The sequence below is a fragment of the Colias eurytheme genome, chromosome 21 (genome assembly GCF_061535395.1).
Source record: "Colias eurytheme isolate Ceu_HAF_F1 chromosome 21, ilColEury1 Martin Lab GWU primary, whole genome shotgun sequence".
NCBI lineage: Eukaryota > Metazoa > Arthropoda > Insecta > Lepidoptera > Pieridae > Colias > Colias eurytheme.
This window is the reverse complement of record NC_143000.1, coordinates 2610571-2626629: the sequence shown is the minus strand read 5'-3', so window position 1 is coordinate 2626629 and position 16059 is coordinate 2610571. Positions and strand designations below refer to the sequence as shown.

The window sequence follows — 16059 nt, the reverse complement described above, 5'->3', positions numbered from 1 at the left end:
TTAACAAAATCAGTTTGATAAAATTATAAATGAATGAAAAATGGCATCACTTCAATGGTATAATAAACTCACTCGTCTCTTATAATAAAACTATAAATTTAACCTGATTTATAATGAGAATTTTCACAAAGAAACCATGGGGGTACCCATACCAATATACCATATTCCAGATATCATATTTAGTTGTAAACGAATTTGTAAGAGTACAACCACTGAAGTGAGTTCCATTGCTTTCAGATTATAATAACGCAAGTGGGATAGAGAAAGTCGAATTTAATTTCCAAAGATCTCCGTCTATTACATTATTAATTAAAGTGAAACTTTTATTACATCATCTCAAACTTTTTGGTCTGTGTAGCGCATGTCGCGTGACGGTCGAACCGTACGATAATTATCGTACAAATACAATAATTTTGTGCCTAAATTTCACTTTTACCGTGGTTTCATAAAACCACACAACATTTTTTTCTTTAAGTCAAGTTCAACTATGGACCAGCCCAATAAATTTTTTCCCGATTTATCTTTCTATAGTTTATCTTAAAAAGTATGATAAAAATGTTGTTATATCGACTTTCCCTACCCCAGAGCAAACGTTAGCATATGCACACTTATACTGTATAACTGTATAAAGTATAATATAAGATATAAACGGTAGTATGTTGCGCTCGGATCCGTCCACTTTAGCGCTTTGTGACGTGTTGCCATTTGTCGTCGTCGCCGCGTGCTGGGTACAGAAAAAAAAATGTTTTAATATGTAACAATTGCATTTTATTTAGAATTTATATGAATAAAATTCTTTTAGAGTAATAAAACTACATAGATGTAAAAATAATATTAATTTACTTCAATTTATCGCTGCAACATTATGTGATGAATATATCCATATTCGAAACTATAAATCCAAGCTGGTTTTACATTTAGTAAGAAATTAACCCATGACAGACAGATGTGCATGATTCCCAAATTTCCAATATTCCTATTATAACAAAATCCATAAGAAGAATACTTGAGAAAAACTGATTCAAAAAATCTATATCCTTTCTATTAGTATACTAGCAGTTAATAGTTATACTCACGTTTGTCATCCCTACGGGGCGGTGCCGGACGACGGTCGCGGTCGTCACGCCGCGGACCGTCACGGTCGTCGCGCCGAGGACCATCGCTGTCATTACATATTTATTTATTTACATAACATTATATCACATTTATAAAGGGAATTGATCAGTGAAACAGATGTATGCATAATGCATCCTGCCCCTTACCCCACTAGGGGACACGGGACTTCACTTTATATCGCATTTAGAGGTTCAGTATTCATTTCAAAAGTTAAGAGTCATGTGATTTGTTTTTGGTTACTCGTTTGCTCAAACTGAAACACTTATTTATTCAATTGGACTTCCTATAAAAGCATTTTTGAATCGTCAAAACATTTTTAACATTTACCACCGATTCGGAAAGCAGATGGAGAAGAACCGGCAAGAAACTACATAGTGCTACAAGAATAAAACAAAAAAATATCTCAAATACAAAGTATTAGTATTTAAGAATCCATATACCATCGGCAATATAAATGAAATAATAATTGTTGAATACTATTATCATTCGTCAATACAGTATCAAGTCAACTCACCGATCATCCCGCCTGGGCCCGTCACGGTCATCCCTGCGCGGCGGGAAGCGGTCACGGGCGCCGCCGTCACGGTCGCGGAATCCGTCACGGTCACGGGCGCCGTCACGGTCACGGCCGCCGTCACGCGGCGCGTCACGGTAGCGGTCGTCGCGGCCCGAGTCACGCGCAGAGTCCTTCGAGCGCCACATCGCTGTACGCTCCTGTGTATCACAATAATTTAACACTATTAATTGAAAAACTACTATTATTTCTAGCCAAGGAAGTTTTTTAGCTAGAGGTCATACAAATTAGTTAGATTGTAAGCCAAATATAGCTTCAAACTTTCAACCACAATAATTTACAAAAACCTACATAAAAGAGCAATTCAATGATTTCATATGTAGCTTTGCTTCAAGAACTCTAAGGACAAATAATTTGAAATTAAAAATAAGGTATCCCATACCAACATAACTGATTTGTTCAGACATAGACAATGTTATTGTAATCGCATGCAACTCTACAAAAATACATACTACATTATTGATTGTTGTTTTGCACTATCAACACTTTCATTCTTATAAAAATAACCCTTTCTTACATTAAAATTAATCTATACTAATATTATAAAGAGGAAAGGTTTGTAATTATGTAATTATGTATGTATGTATGGTTTTCGCATAAACCACTGGACCGATTTTGATGAAATTTGATACAGACAATCTTTAGACCCTGAGAAAGAACATAGGCTACCTTTTATTACGAAATATGTACCACGGGCGAAGTCGGGGCGGACCACTAGTCCTTTATATAATTATCTATACAAGTATTACAATTAAATAAATAACTCACAGCAGAAGACGGCGGCGGTTCGGCGGGTCCCCTCCGCCAGCTGCTGCCGTCACCCGCGGGCGGCCCGCTCGACCGACCCGTGTAACGGGGCCTGCATTGATAAATTAAATTAATCGGATTATTAAGAGAAAATTAATTTTAGGGCCGATTTTTCAATCCATGGTTAAAACTTATCCGCCCAATAAAGTATTACATGATAATATTAAAATGTCACCCGTAAACTGTCAAATACGGCCAAAGAATACATTTTTGAAATGGTAGCTTAATACGTTATTCGACGAATAAGTATTAACCAAGGATTAAAAAATCGGCCCTAAGTCAAATAACACCGAATCATCACATACCAGATTCTAGTATATTGTATTACACAAGAACAAATAAATACTACTAAGTTTATGTTTCCTATATCTGTTTATAAGTTCTGGTTTGGAATAATTTAACTGATAAATAATTCTGACAAAAAATGTTATTCTTTTATTGGTTTAACTATGCATTAAATAGAAAACGATGACAAAAAGATCATGTGTCATTTGGTTGCCTATTGCAAAATAAATAAAAATTCTACAAATCAAACTAGTTTAAAAACCAACATACCTTTCAGGCTCAGAAAGCGGAGCCTTGTTAGCGGACCTCCAGCCGCCTTCATCCTTGGGCCTATCGTCCCTGGGTCTTTCGTCCCTTGGCCTATCCTCTCGTGGTCTTTCGTCCCTTGGTCTTTCATCGCGTGGCCTTTCCTCCCGTGGTCTTTCATCTCTTGGTCTGTCTTCTCTGGGTCTTTCTGCTGGAGGACGAGCTTCGCGGGCTCTGTCATCGCGTCGGCTAGAAAACAAATATTATAAATCTGATGTGTTCAATTGTATTTTCAATATTGATGTGTTCTTGGAATTAACACGGTATGTTATTTTGATCAATAAAAATAACATAGACTTAAAAAATTGAACTACATAAACACAACTTGAAACAATATTTTCTATAAGGTAATATGCGTATGTTTGTTTATAATATTACCATAAAGTAACTTTATAACTCAGCCCCCGGAACCACAGACACAATAGAAAATCTATTGTGTCGTGGATCGATCGGGCCACTTGGGGCTCAATGGGTTAAAAGTAAATTATTTAAAATCGTTTATAAACGCATACCTATCATCTCTCGGTGGACGGTCATCACCAGGCTGTCTCTCGGCGGGTCGCTCAGCCCTTTCGCCTGGAGCTCCGGCCGCACGAGCTGAAATAAAATATTTATTAGTTTATCTTTTTTTATCCTTTTCAATCCTTGGTTAAAACTTATTCATCGAATAACGTATTAAACTACCATTTCAAAAATATATTTTTAATGTCCGTATTTGACACTTTACAGGTGACATTTTAAAACGTTAGTGTAATACTTTATTGGAAGGATAAATTTTATCCAAGGATTGAAAAATCGGCCCTTAATGTTCTACTAGTCATTATATTGATTTCAGTTTTCCACTATCTGCACTATGAATATATTGATATTCATGTCAAAGTTTTCCTGTGCTACATTTTACCTAGGTTTTCTGAAACACTTCACAACTATAATGTTCTTCGCATGTTTTACGTCGTCAACCAACGTCAACGCCAACGTCTTATAATTCGATAGCCGGCTGCACGCACGAAAAAACATGACTCATGCGGCGTTACCTCGCTCTGAGGCGTTCCATGTAAGGCTTGAAGTGCAAGCGAGAGCGCGGAACGAACGACAAAGAAGCACAATTGGCCGTTGTCACGTTCAACTATCGTCAGTAAACCTACTTTACAAACAACCAATTTTTTATAAGAGTCACGTGTGGTGTACTCACACGGGCGCCAGGGCTCCTTCTTCTCCTCCACCTTGCCGGCCGGGCGCCGCCACAGCGACTGCGCGGCCGCCTTCTGCTCCTCCAGCTTGCGTGTGATCTCCTCCTCCTTGGCGCGGGCCTTGGCTTGAACACGCGCCAACATCTCCGCGTGCTCCCTGTGACATAATATAATTTTTTCTTTGTAATGGTTGGTACATCAAGTGTTTCGAACAGACATATTACTATCGATTTTTATAAACCTGTCATAAATATAATGTATAACAAAAGTTAAGTAATTTATTTAACACAGTACACATAACATAAAATGAAATAAATAATGTTCCTCAAGAAAAACAATACACATATCGTTTTTATCCACTATTATGATGGCCTGGATGGTCACCTTTTGACGCGTTCGTTCGGCGCAGCTTGGGTTGTGGATAAAAGGAAAGATTAGCAGTGAGGAATCTGTATGGCACAGCTCTAGAATAATGAACGTGAAAGGAGGCTTATAGTCTTAGTTGATAGAAGGAGGTGAGTACCTCTCCTCCTTCTCCTTCTTCTCGCGCAGCGCGGCGAGCTCCTCCTGGCGGCGCCGCTCGCGCTCCTCCCGCTCGCGCCGCTCCTCCTCCTCCTTCAGACGACGCGCCTCCTCTAGGGCGGCTTCCTCCAAACGCTTTTTCTCTGCTAGCCACTGTGGAAACGTGAAATCATTTAGAATACGATTGAAATAGTTTGTTTATTAAATATAGGAAGTAAAAGGGCCAATAATCGTGAGAGTGCTATAATAACATTTCTGCATACCAATTTTTTAGGAAGTGTACAGTTCAATTCTCAAGAGTCACTGGGTGCGTGCGTATGCAATCAATATACAAACTAGTATTTTAAAATACACTAGCCGCTCATCCCGGCTTCGCCAGGACTGACATAGGATAAAAACGAAACAAATATTAAAACCATACAGGTTTTCTACTTCCAAATAATGTAGCTTTCTATTAGTGAATATCTTACAACAGTTTATCGCTAGTTCGAAGGGTCTGAACATAATGCTGTACCTGTTTCTTGTAAAATAAATGTTTATTATTGTATTAACAATAAATATTAATATTAATGTACACACCTCTTGTCGGCGTGCCTCCACCCTAGCCTTACGCCGCTTCTCAAGTCGCACCTCACGCTGAGCAGCCAACTGCGCCTGAAAGTCAGCCAGGCGGCTTGTATACGCAGCTCCACGTTCAGAACGCAAGCGCGCCATAAACTCGTCGCGGTGTGAATGCATGCGTACGAGGCGCGCTTGGGTCGCCACGTCGCGGGTGCGCGCCTCTGTGGAATAAAAAAAGTTACATTTGAAATTGGAACATAAATTTGATTGGAACATAAGTTGTAGAGGATGATGAAAGGATGCATGTGGGCGGGAAAGAAAATTGAAATTGGAATCAATTTTGCAATATCTATAGGTGATTAAGCGCGCGACTCGGATTTTTTTTTTATGTATAGAGAACGCAGTGTGCATGTGCGTGGATGAATATAAAACTTTTTGAAATGTGGTAATATTTCATACAAAATTTAATGGATTCTATATATTTTATAAGCATTTTCTCAACCATATCTTACCAATAAGTTGTTGTATGCGTTCCTTCTCCTGTTGCTCCCAGAATGCCTTGTCCTGGACTTGTTTCTCTTCCAGGCTCTTCTGCAGCAGAGGGATTTCTTCCAGACGTTTGGCGCGCTCAAAGTAATCCACCTAAACACAAAAATAATAATTGTAATAAGAAAAATAATAATCAACATTTTTTCAACGAACCAGTAATAATAATGCTTATTTAGCATATTTAAATAGTTTTTGCTATGCAAAATACGAACTGCAAGTTTAAAGAGTCAATAATCGAGAATGTACGTAATAATATACAATACTAGCTTACCACCCGCGGCTTCACCCGCATTGTCTAAAACCTAATAAATTCTATACTAAAACCTTCCTCTTGAATCACTCTCTATTAAAAAAAACCGCTCCAAAATTCGTTACATAGTTTTTAAGATTTAAGCATAGGGACATAGGTCCCTAAACTGTCCAGTTTGCTTTATAATATGTAGTGATAATACATACATTATTACATATATTTACATGAATACTGTAAATCTGATTATTGATATTTATGGAAAAAGCTCAGCTACATTCTCTTTGACCTTTTTTTTCTCAACTTAATGGTTATTTTACACCCATTTTCACTAATAGTGATTATTTCCGAAAATAGACATTTTTAGTGCCTTTTTATTAGTTTTTCATGTAACATACCTTCTTCTCCTGCGACTTGAGTCTTGCCTGCAGTTCGCGGCGCTCCTTCATCAATTCCTCAGCCTCGCGCTGAGCGATCGCTTCAGCGTCCATCTTCTTTAGATCCTGTTAAATTGGACATAATTTTGGCGTTAAAAAATGTTCTATACAGGATGATTATAATGATTGATGTTGCTTTTTCTTAAAATGCAATAGTTAAAATGTAAAATTATTAATATAATTATGTTACTTTGTTTTGTTTTGTTTTTTGTTTGGTAGCAGTACAACCAATATTGTAACCAATACCTATTTCACAAGTAGGAAATTATATAGTATTCCTGAACAATAATATGAGCTTTGGTATTCATTACACGCTTTATATTAGCTTTACCTGTATGTTTGTATGTTTGTAACCGACTTCTTTGGGCGCGATTTTGACCCACTTTAAACGGCCAGATTTCGTTCAAACTTTGTAGATTTATTGAGGACCGATGACAATACACTAATTTGATAAAAATTTTCTATTTTTTAGTTCGGTTTTCTATAAAAAGCGTGTTTTTTAGTTTTTTTAAACTATTAATTATTTTTATCGGTTATTTTAGGCTCATTGTAGTCACTTTTCAACAATAACATAAAAAAACAACTAAAATCAAGATTCTAAGATATCGAAATCGTCGCCTTACTCCATGATGCGACCTGGAAATTTTACGCTCAATGCGCCTAAAGAAGATTCACTTCAAAAATATCTACAACGCACCTCTTCGTCCAACTTCTGCAGCACTTTCTTGCCGTGCATGGTCTGCGAGATGTGCGCAATACGTTCCCGCAGGTGCCTCTCACGCATCGCAGCGAGTTCGGACGCGTGACGTTTCCGTTCGCGCTCTTCACGCTCTTGTTCTTGACGCTTCGCTTCGGCCGCTGCGGCAGCGCGGAGCTGTTCTTCTTGACGACTGTGCGAATAGTTAAGATAAATTAATATATTCATAAAAGTAGAAGTATTTAACATGAGTTTATGTACTTAGCTATGAACATACACACGAGGTTGTATTTTGCACGAGTTTATACAGCTTACATTTATAATTTTTGTTTGATACAGTGCTGTTATGCTTACAAAAAACTCTTTCTATTTTATCATAGTTTAGTCAAACAATTCAAATTTATGAATTAAAACATGTCTGTGATGTTTTATGTCTTTATGTCTTTTAAGTCTTTTTTTTAGTTATAACATGAATAAAGTATGTTATAAACACTATAGCACACAGTACACCAGTTAAAGTGGCTAGACTGTTTCAGTCTAGCCACTTTAAGTCTGTTGAGCGTCGCCTAAAATTACGTGCCGTAAAAGCGTGTATATAGGCGTAGAGCATTCTTTCGTTGTTCTTAGTGCGTTCGAATGCACGGTAGCTGTCAAACTGCTGTTACATACCGCAGCTCCTCCTCCTCGCGCACGGTGTTGAGCCGCTCGATGTACTCCTTGCGCTCCTCGATGATCTTGTGGCGCTGCAGCACGCGGTGGTGCTCCGCGTGCTTGTTCTCGTGGTAGTGCTGCACCAGCGCCGCGCGGGCCCGCTCGCGCTCGGCGCGGCGCCGCGCGGGGAACAGCGCCGCCACCGCGCGCGACAGCACCTCCGCCGCGCGCACCAGCTGCTCGCGGACCTGTGACCAATTGCAATGTAACATATTAATAACGGACCTGTTAATTACAATGTGGTACATGAGCGCGAGTTGTCAGCGTGTCCGTGAAGACGTTATCTATATGTCGTGGCCAGATATGGCCGGATATGAGCAAATGTACGATAGTACATTTGCTCATTTCATGAAAGGGCCAATTTAGTTTGGCCAGATCGTTAAATCGTCAATGTTTCACGATTTGGTCATCCACATTTGGCCAGATCGTCGATCTGGCCAAACGTGGATGGCCATTTCACGAAATGCGACCATGTTTGTTTCTTTTTTAAAAAGCGATTCGCTTCTGGCGTTCTAAATTATTTTAACTTTAACATTTTATAACTTAAACTAAATAAATAACGCACTTGTTCAGCAGGAGTGGCCTGCAAGATGGCACCACCGCACGCCTCGTCAGCCGCAGAGCACCACTCGCCACCACCCGCTTCTACGCCGAAGTGCACGCATCTATACACATACAAACATACACTTACAACAGGTTATTCTAAAAAAATTGTTAATTGGTAAAGATAAGTAAGATTTATACAATTTCATAAAGATGCACTATTTGTGACTTCTATTAAAATATACATTTTCACAACTAAACATTTATTATTTTGCATTGATGCTCACAATACAGGCCACGAGTGTGGTCATCTTGGTTCAAATAATGTATGCTAAATTTACTGTGTTTACAGCCTTATTGCCGTGAGTATCAACGAGATTGTATGCTTGATTTTTCAATAAATATTATTTATTTACTACTTTAAACAAATATGGCTCCCAAAAATTTATAATACATTGTCATATTAATATATGCATTGATTAACCGCTCACAAGCATCAACAACCGGTTATTTATGTGTAAAAATAACTCTGTACTACTTATCGACTCACTTGTTAGCGTGGTCCACCCGTATCTGCATATCGTTGTGCCGCACACAGTCCACGAGCAGACGCTCCAGGTGGAACAGGTTGTCCGTGCCGGCCAGCTGCAGCAGGCGGGAGAACTCTATGCAGTCGTAGCACTGCGCTAGTTGGCGAATGAGTCGAACTAGAGCCACGTCCGTTAGCGCCGTGGTGTATTGGGCCAGCGGGGAGTCTGTGAATATATTGTGAGTTTTATTAAAGCTATCTGCGTGATAGTAGTGTGATTTGCGATTCTACAAGCTTCATGAATAAGTAGATGCTTTCCTACCTTAACCACTGAACATGACAAAAATGGCACAATAATAAAACTTAAAAAAGTGAAAGAGGTGAGGTGAAAGATACAATGCTAAAAAAATTCCCCAAAACTATTTCCAACATTAATTTTTACCAAACTTACAAAAAAGTTACTGATAAAGTCTATCATTTTACAATACATTATCAAGCAATATTTATGGAAAATAAACTCACTAGGGTCCTCCTGTAGCGACTTGATAACATTCTGCACATTGGCGCAAATGGTGAGTGGATCGAATTCGATCTCGAGCCAAGAGTAGAGTTGTTGTAGTTGCGGGGAAGCGAGAGCCACCACATTTAGGCGCACAACGTCTGTGGAACAAAATGCGTAGTTAAACATAATATTAAAAATCATTCTTTCCAATATTTACATCACTACATAGTATAAAACAAAATCACTATCGCCGTCCGTCCTTTTGTATCTTTAATACTACGCAAAAGATTTTAAAGCGGTTTTTTTTAAATAGATAGTGATTTTATTACGTTATGGAAAAAGCGGGCGAAGCCGCGGGTGGTAAGCTAGCCTATAATTTTCCTTCAACAACATTATACAAATAACTGTAAATACTTTATTATTCCAAGCTATATAAATAGCAACTTTTATAATATTTTACAGTTTTTATTGTGTTCCAATTTAATTAGATATTTTGTACAGGCATTAATTAACACAGACAAAGCAGTAAAACATTGTCTGTCGCGTCACACCTCCAATATGCTTTACCTCTGAGGCCTACCACTCCTTACTATTGATCAGTTAGAAATGGGATTTATTTCAGAGGTATAAAATGTTGAAAATTCAGAAAAAAAGAACGAATGAATTAATTAGAATTAGCAGAGTAAAAAACCTACTATTTCCATGTCTATTTTTGCTTATACATATACAAAAAAGTACACCAAATAAAAAAGTAGTGTGTGATTTTATAAAAACCGCGCTAAAAGTGAATCATTTTTTTTTCATCTACTATAGAGATTTAAGTAAAAAGTTTCAGAATTATATCAAATTAAGGGTATAAAAACTGCTATGACAAGCAGCTTTCACTTTATCCGCAGCCCACCGTCACGCGACATACAACACACAGACAAATAAATTACATATGATATAATCAAGAAGCTTATATCTATTACACTGGAGATTTCAGTATGAACATTAACTTGTAACAAGAAAATATGACCTTGAATGACGCCTGTATGTTTTTTTATCCCTTTCACACCCACTTGCCAAGTTAGGTGTGAAAGGGATAAAAAACATACAGACGTGCCTGCGTTTGCAATGTAAGCGGAAAAAATGTAATTTTTTACGACATCACATTAGAAACCTCAAAAATAACAGTACTTCTCTACTATTTAATGGATGTTATTATACATATAAACCTTCCTCTTGAATTCACTCTATCTATTAAAAAACACCGCATCCAAATCCGTTGCGTAGTTTCAAAGATTTAAGCGTACAAAGGGACATAGGGACAGAGAAAGCGACTTTGTTTTATACTATTTGTTTTATATTATAGTAGTGATAAGCTTCTTGGATATAATATTTCACTTTTTTTTTAATTATTGTCGATAGAGAAGCGCTTGAGCACAATCTCACCTTATGGAAAGCTAAGATGTGGCCTAAGATGGAACATGGTTCACTCTTTGCTTGAAACTTTAGTAATTAACCAAAGAAACACTAACCTTTCAACAAGCTAGCCCTTGTGGGTGGCTGCGCTAAACCGAGCAGCACGGCGAGCCTCTGGGCCTTCTCCACTGGGCTCTTGTCAGTTTCGACGAAACGGTCAAACTCGGGGTGTAGCGAGGGAAGCGGTACAGACAGCACTGCTACTAGCACTCGACAGGCCATCCTGTGAAGAGATATTATTTAGGGCCGATTTTTCAATCGTTGGTAAAAATGGTTGTTTGTAAAGTAGGTTTACGATCGAGATGTTTACGTGATAACATCTTATTGGTGGCAGCGCTCGAGATGAGACGGGAGATCGGTCCGTCTCTCTCTCTCGTTATACCTGCGATCGCGCTCGTGAGGTTTTGGTGTGACACAAGTTTCTGAACATGTCACCCGACTAAAACGATTTTAAAAACGTTATCACGTTAAAATTTATCCGTCCAATAAAGTATTACACAAACAATTCAAAATGTTACCTGTATACTATCATATTCGGACAAATATAATATATTTTTGAAATGGTAGTTTAATATGTTATTCAATGAATAAGTTTTAGCCAAGGATTGAAAAATCAGCCCTTAATGATATTGCCTGTTTGTAGGTCTGTGACAATAATGTACCTTTAATTGACTATGAATATGCTCTTGTATTAAAAAAAATCAACTTTACAAGTCCTTGTATTAAATGACACTTTGTGTAATGTAATACATTTCTCCTGACAATAATTTTAATGGTTTTCTTTATTATTCGACTTGGTAATTTATACACCACATAATTGTCTTTTTTGTTACATCATAACTTAAAACTCACTTAAAAATCCTACTAATATAACAATTCAATAGAGCATAGAACAATTTTTTTATTTTTAATTGTACAGGCATTAATTAACACAGACAAAGCAGTAGAACATTGTCTGTCGCGTCACACCTCCAATATGCTTTACCTCTGAGGCCTACCACTCCTTACTATTGATCAGTTAGAAATGGGATTTATTTCAGAGGTATGTATGATTTTTTTCGTAGACTTTTAATTTTTTACGTAGTATTATTTCACTTTAGTATACTTTTATTAAATAGAATTCACTAAGTGTCTAAGATAATATTTTGTGATTTCACATAGAGTACAAGTCATAATAGACTAGGTTATTATACTCATTTGTTTACATATCAAGAAAATAAGTAACAACTAATAGTTTAATTAAATTCAATCACTATATTTTCTTGTATGAAATCATTATAAAAGTGACTATTATCTTACATTTTCATTGCACCAATCTTGGTAGTATTTGGTATACGATTTAGACTCAAAATGACTTTACAGTTAAAACCCTTAACCAGGAATAAAACACATGACAAAAGCCTTACTTCTGCAATTCCTCTTGGGTGATATTCTTCTTCATCTCCCTTGACAGTTGGAACAGCTTCAAGAGAGCAGCGGCGTGGAACAGACAGTGGCCGGCCTTCCAGAAGACAAGAGCCAGCTTGCCGTAATAGTTGGCCATTGTTTTAGCCACTGGCGTCTTCTTCGACATGTTCATTAGATTGTGGATGTCCTCGATTGCTTTGTATGCTTCCTGTTATGAATTAATATGCTTTTATTATAAAAGAAACAACAGATATAATTCAAGATAATATGATAAAAATCTTTATAGCCATAATAACACAGTAATTTAAATACAAATCCATAGCTTCTTGAACTATGTATTAATAAACTTAACAATATATCACATTTCATATTTTAACAGTAGCGGTCCGCCCCGGCTTCGCCCGTGGTACCTACATGTTTAAACTATCCTATCTCTCAAGTTGGATCGAACTGTACATGGTGTGCGAATTTAATTATAATCAGTTAAGTGGTTTAGGAGTCCATTGAGGACAAACATTGTGACACGAGATTTATTATATATTAAGATTTTCAAATTAAACATAACACAAACATTTTAACAAAACAGGATAATTTAATAAGAAAACTAATTTTAGTAAATGTGGGTAGATGAAAATAAAATGTACAAACCTGCCACAACTCCATCTGAATAGCACTGTCCAGCTGGAAGAGACGAGTCTCCAGGTTGAGCTGCTGAGTTTCAGGCTTGGAAATGCTCACATTGCCTGTTTGTACCTGTGAATAATGTGTTTATGAACTTAATACTGATGTTCTATAAGAAATATCTAGTTGTTTTCATTTAAATGGTATAAAACAAAATAAATGTACACATCTCTAGATAATAAATTTAACATTTGTTTTATCAAGACCTCAAGTTTCAATTTTTTATACACAATATTAATTATTATTGCAGTTTTTGTTGTATTCTTATCCATGTTACTTAATACATCACAACTAAGAATACAATCTTGGAAATTCTACCCATAAAACAATCAAAAATTATAAATGTGTGTACAAACCAATTAATTTCAATTTTTTATTTTATTTATTACTTGTATTGTACAGGCATTAATTAACACAGACAAAGCAGTAGAACATTGTCTGTCGCGTCACACCTCCAATATGCTTTACCTCTGAGGCCTACCACTCCTTACTATTGATCAGTTAGAAATGGGATTTATTTCAGAGGTATGTATATTTAATGCTTTTTGTAAAAATTTCGTTTAGTAACATTATTAATTGATATGTTCATCACATTCTACTAAATAAAGTGTTTTAATTGATTATTTAGAAAGAACTTTCAATATAATTAAAAATAATTTAAACAGATATAACACTTACATTAGGCTTGCAAATATCTTCAAGATGTTTACGCAGCTTGTCGCAGAGCTTCCTGAACTCAGTTTTACGGGAGTACTTCAGGCAGAACTGGAACGCCATGCGAGCAATGTCATGGTACAGAGTCTCCACATGGGCATTGGTACGCAGCAGTTCTAAACATTGGCAATAGGACTCCCAGAGAAATTTCACCTGTTAAAATAAAGAAAGGTAATATCCATAAGCGTATTGAAAAAATAGTAACATATTGTATTATAATTTGTTTATAAACAAAATGCATTCGTAATTATACCGATGAGTCTGTATTGTTTTATTTCTGTTATCTATAATAATTTACGTCTTAGTTCATAACCTTTTCAGAAAACAAGTTTTGACTTGTGCAATTTCACAGTTTTTAAGGAAAAGTGTGAATGAATTTTTTTATTTTGTGCAGGCATTAATCAACACAAACAATGCATTTGAACAATATTTGTTGTGTCACACCTCCATTTTAATTTACCTCTGAGGCCTACCACTTCATAATTATTGAGAAATTAGAAATGGGATTTATTTCAGAGGTCATAAAAATTATTATTCTAAATAATAAATAAAATACTAAATTAGTTCACTTAATAAGAAATTAAAATTGCTATTTCATCAGTATGACTAAAAATTTAAGGAGAGAAAATATAATTGTATGCACAATAGCTCCATTATTCAGTATAAAAAAACAAACAGATTAAAAAATATTCCAAGTAATTATACAATAATAAATTGACAACTTACCCATGGAGTAAGAATAGTTCTGTCTGACCGATCCTGTGCATCTTCACCAGAAACGGCACTCAGCAGAATGCTCTCAGGTGTTGCCAAATTGTCCAGGTCATCAGTGTCGATGACAGCTTGCGTGGACTGCTGCCTGGCCGACTCCGTTCGCTCTTCGGCCATACGCAAGTACCCTCTGGTTATATACACCAATTATGAGTAAACATAAACAAGAAACTATGATATTATTATTTGAAATATTTTACATTATTAACCCATTGAGCCCCGAACGGCCAGATCGGCGACACAATAGATTTTCTATTGTGTCTGTGATTCCGGGGCCTGATGGATTAAAGACAAGATTATTTATAAACTAACTAATAATAACAAGTTTAAGTTTACAGTGTCTAAATTAAAATAGATAAGTACAAACCTTATGACCTGTTCCAATGACCCAACATTCACCGACTGAAACATATTCCTGTATTGGAATAGACCTTCCTTGGCTATATGTGACTTGCGAAGGTCTACGCACAGTTCCAAATACTTGAACATGATCGGCTCCAGGACCGATTCGGACCAGTTGTAGGCCCATTTTTTATTCCTGAACACCTCTTGCAAGGTGTCAAGTGCCCTAGCGGGCTTATCCAAGTCCATGAACTCTGAAATTTTTCATAATTATTTTGTTATCACAAGCCCGTAACTTGGTTATAAATTTCATTTCGATATCTTTTGGTAATTCGCTTCGTTTTATCTAAAAAAACATATGCCTAACGAATATACTTATAAGGTAGTCTGAAAAGATAGCATTCCTCAAGGAAGTTGTTACGAAAGAGAGGTCATTTAATATGCGTGCAACGTGGTATGATAAGATGGAATATGTACAAACCATTTGCCCGTTTGAGAGCATTCTCCGGTCTCTGACCGTATCTAGCCATGTTTAACAATGCACTGATTACTTCATTAACGCAATTTTAACACGGAATTTGGTCTCCAACGGGAATAATAAAAAATTATTCCTCCGACCACCGGCCTGTCAAGCGGTAGCAGACCAAAATGGCCGATGCTTATTTTTTTTAAGAAAACTTCAATGATTTTGGATACAAGGCTTTACATAAATCGTCTTTATCTGTGGTCCTTATAAATCAAAGCAATGACACCTTCGTTTCATTTATTATAGTTATTTTTTTCATTTATTTCGTTATATCACATCAAGGCTGTTTTCCAATTACAGAGCATAATGCGACTCAGTGCCGCACAATGCCGAATTATGCTGATGCTTAATTGGAACATGAAACGCACCAGCAGGTTGCGCTAAGTTCAGTGTTGAAAAAAAAATATTCATAGATCTAGGAATAACCTAAAATAAAATAATAAAATAATAAATAAAGTGGTATACATAATAATTGGTTGAAAAATATTTACGGTTATTTTAAGTAATTTGGATTTTGATTATATATTTCATTAACATTTTTTTCAATGTTTGTACCTTCATCCATATTTACATTTATT

The 16059-nt window shown here is 36.5% G+C and overlaps 1 protein-coding gene across 1 annotated transcript; it reads right to left on the bottom strand.

The window, feature by feature from the left end:
- Nucleotides 1-538: 538 nt before the first annotated feature.
- Nucleotides 539-15619, bottom strand: eIF3a (eukaryotic translation initiation factor 3 subunit a). The gene is made up of 23 exons (XM_090114518.1): nucleotides 15437-15619; nucleotides 14981-15209; nucleotides 14569-14743; nucleotides 13807-13995; nucleotides 13096-13200; nucleotides 12447-12655; nucleotides 11097-11263; nucleotides 9597-9734; nucleotides 9096-9300; nucleotides 8568-8667; nucleotides 7961-8190; nucleotides 7292-7484; nucleotides 6556-6660; nucleotides 5874-6003; nucleotides 5380-5582; nucleotides 4802-4953; nucleotides 4281-4435; nucleotides 3601-3685; nucleotides 3053-3277; nucleotides 2459-2549; nucleotides 1631-1830; nucleotides 1077-1162; nucleotides 539-724 (listed from the first exon to the last, which is right to left on the bottom strand). The coding sequence occupies exons 1-23, from the start codon at nucleotides 15483-15485 to the stop codon at nucleotides 681-683; spliced, it is 3465 nt and encodes a 1154-aa protein (XP_089970644.1). The 5' UTR covers nucleotides 15486-15619; the 3' UTR covers nucleotides 539-680.
- Between the last annotated feature and the right edge of the window lie 440 nt (nucleotides 15620-16059).

What these genes read in the sequence shown, in the direction of transcription:
- eIF3a (XM_090114518.1), bottom strand. Translation starts at nt 15,485, where the DNA reads ATGGCTAGATACGGTCAGAGACCGGAGAATGCTCTCAAACGGGCAAAT. An exon ending in GAACTATTCTTACTCCATGG is followed by an intron (nt 13,996 to 14,568) that starts GTAAGTTGTCAA and finishes TTATTTTAACAG; the next exon opens with GTGAAATTTCTCTGGGAGTC. An exon ending in TTCAGATGGAGTTGTGGCAG is followed by an intron (nt 12,656 to 13,095) that starts GTTTGTACATTT and finishes AATTCATAACAG; the next exon opens with GAAGCATACAAAGCAATCGA.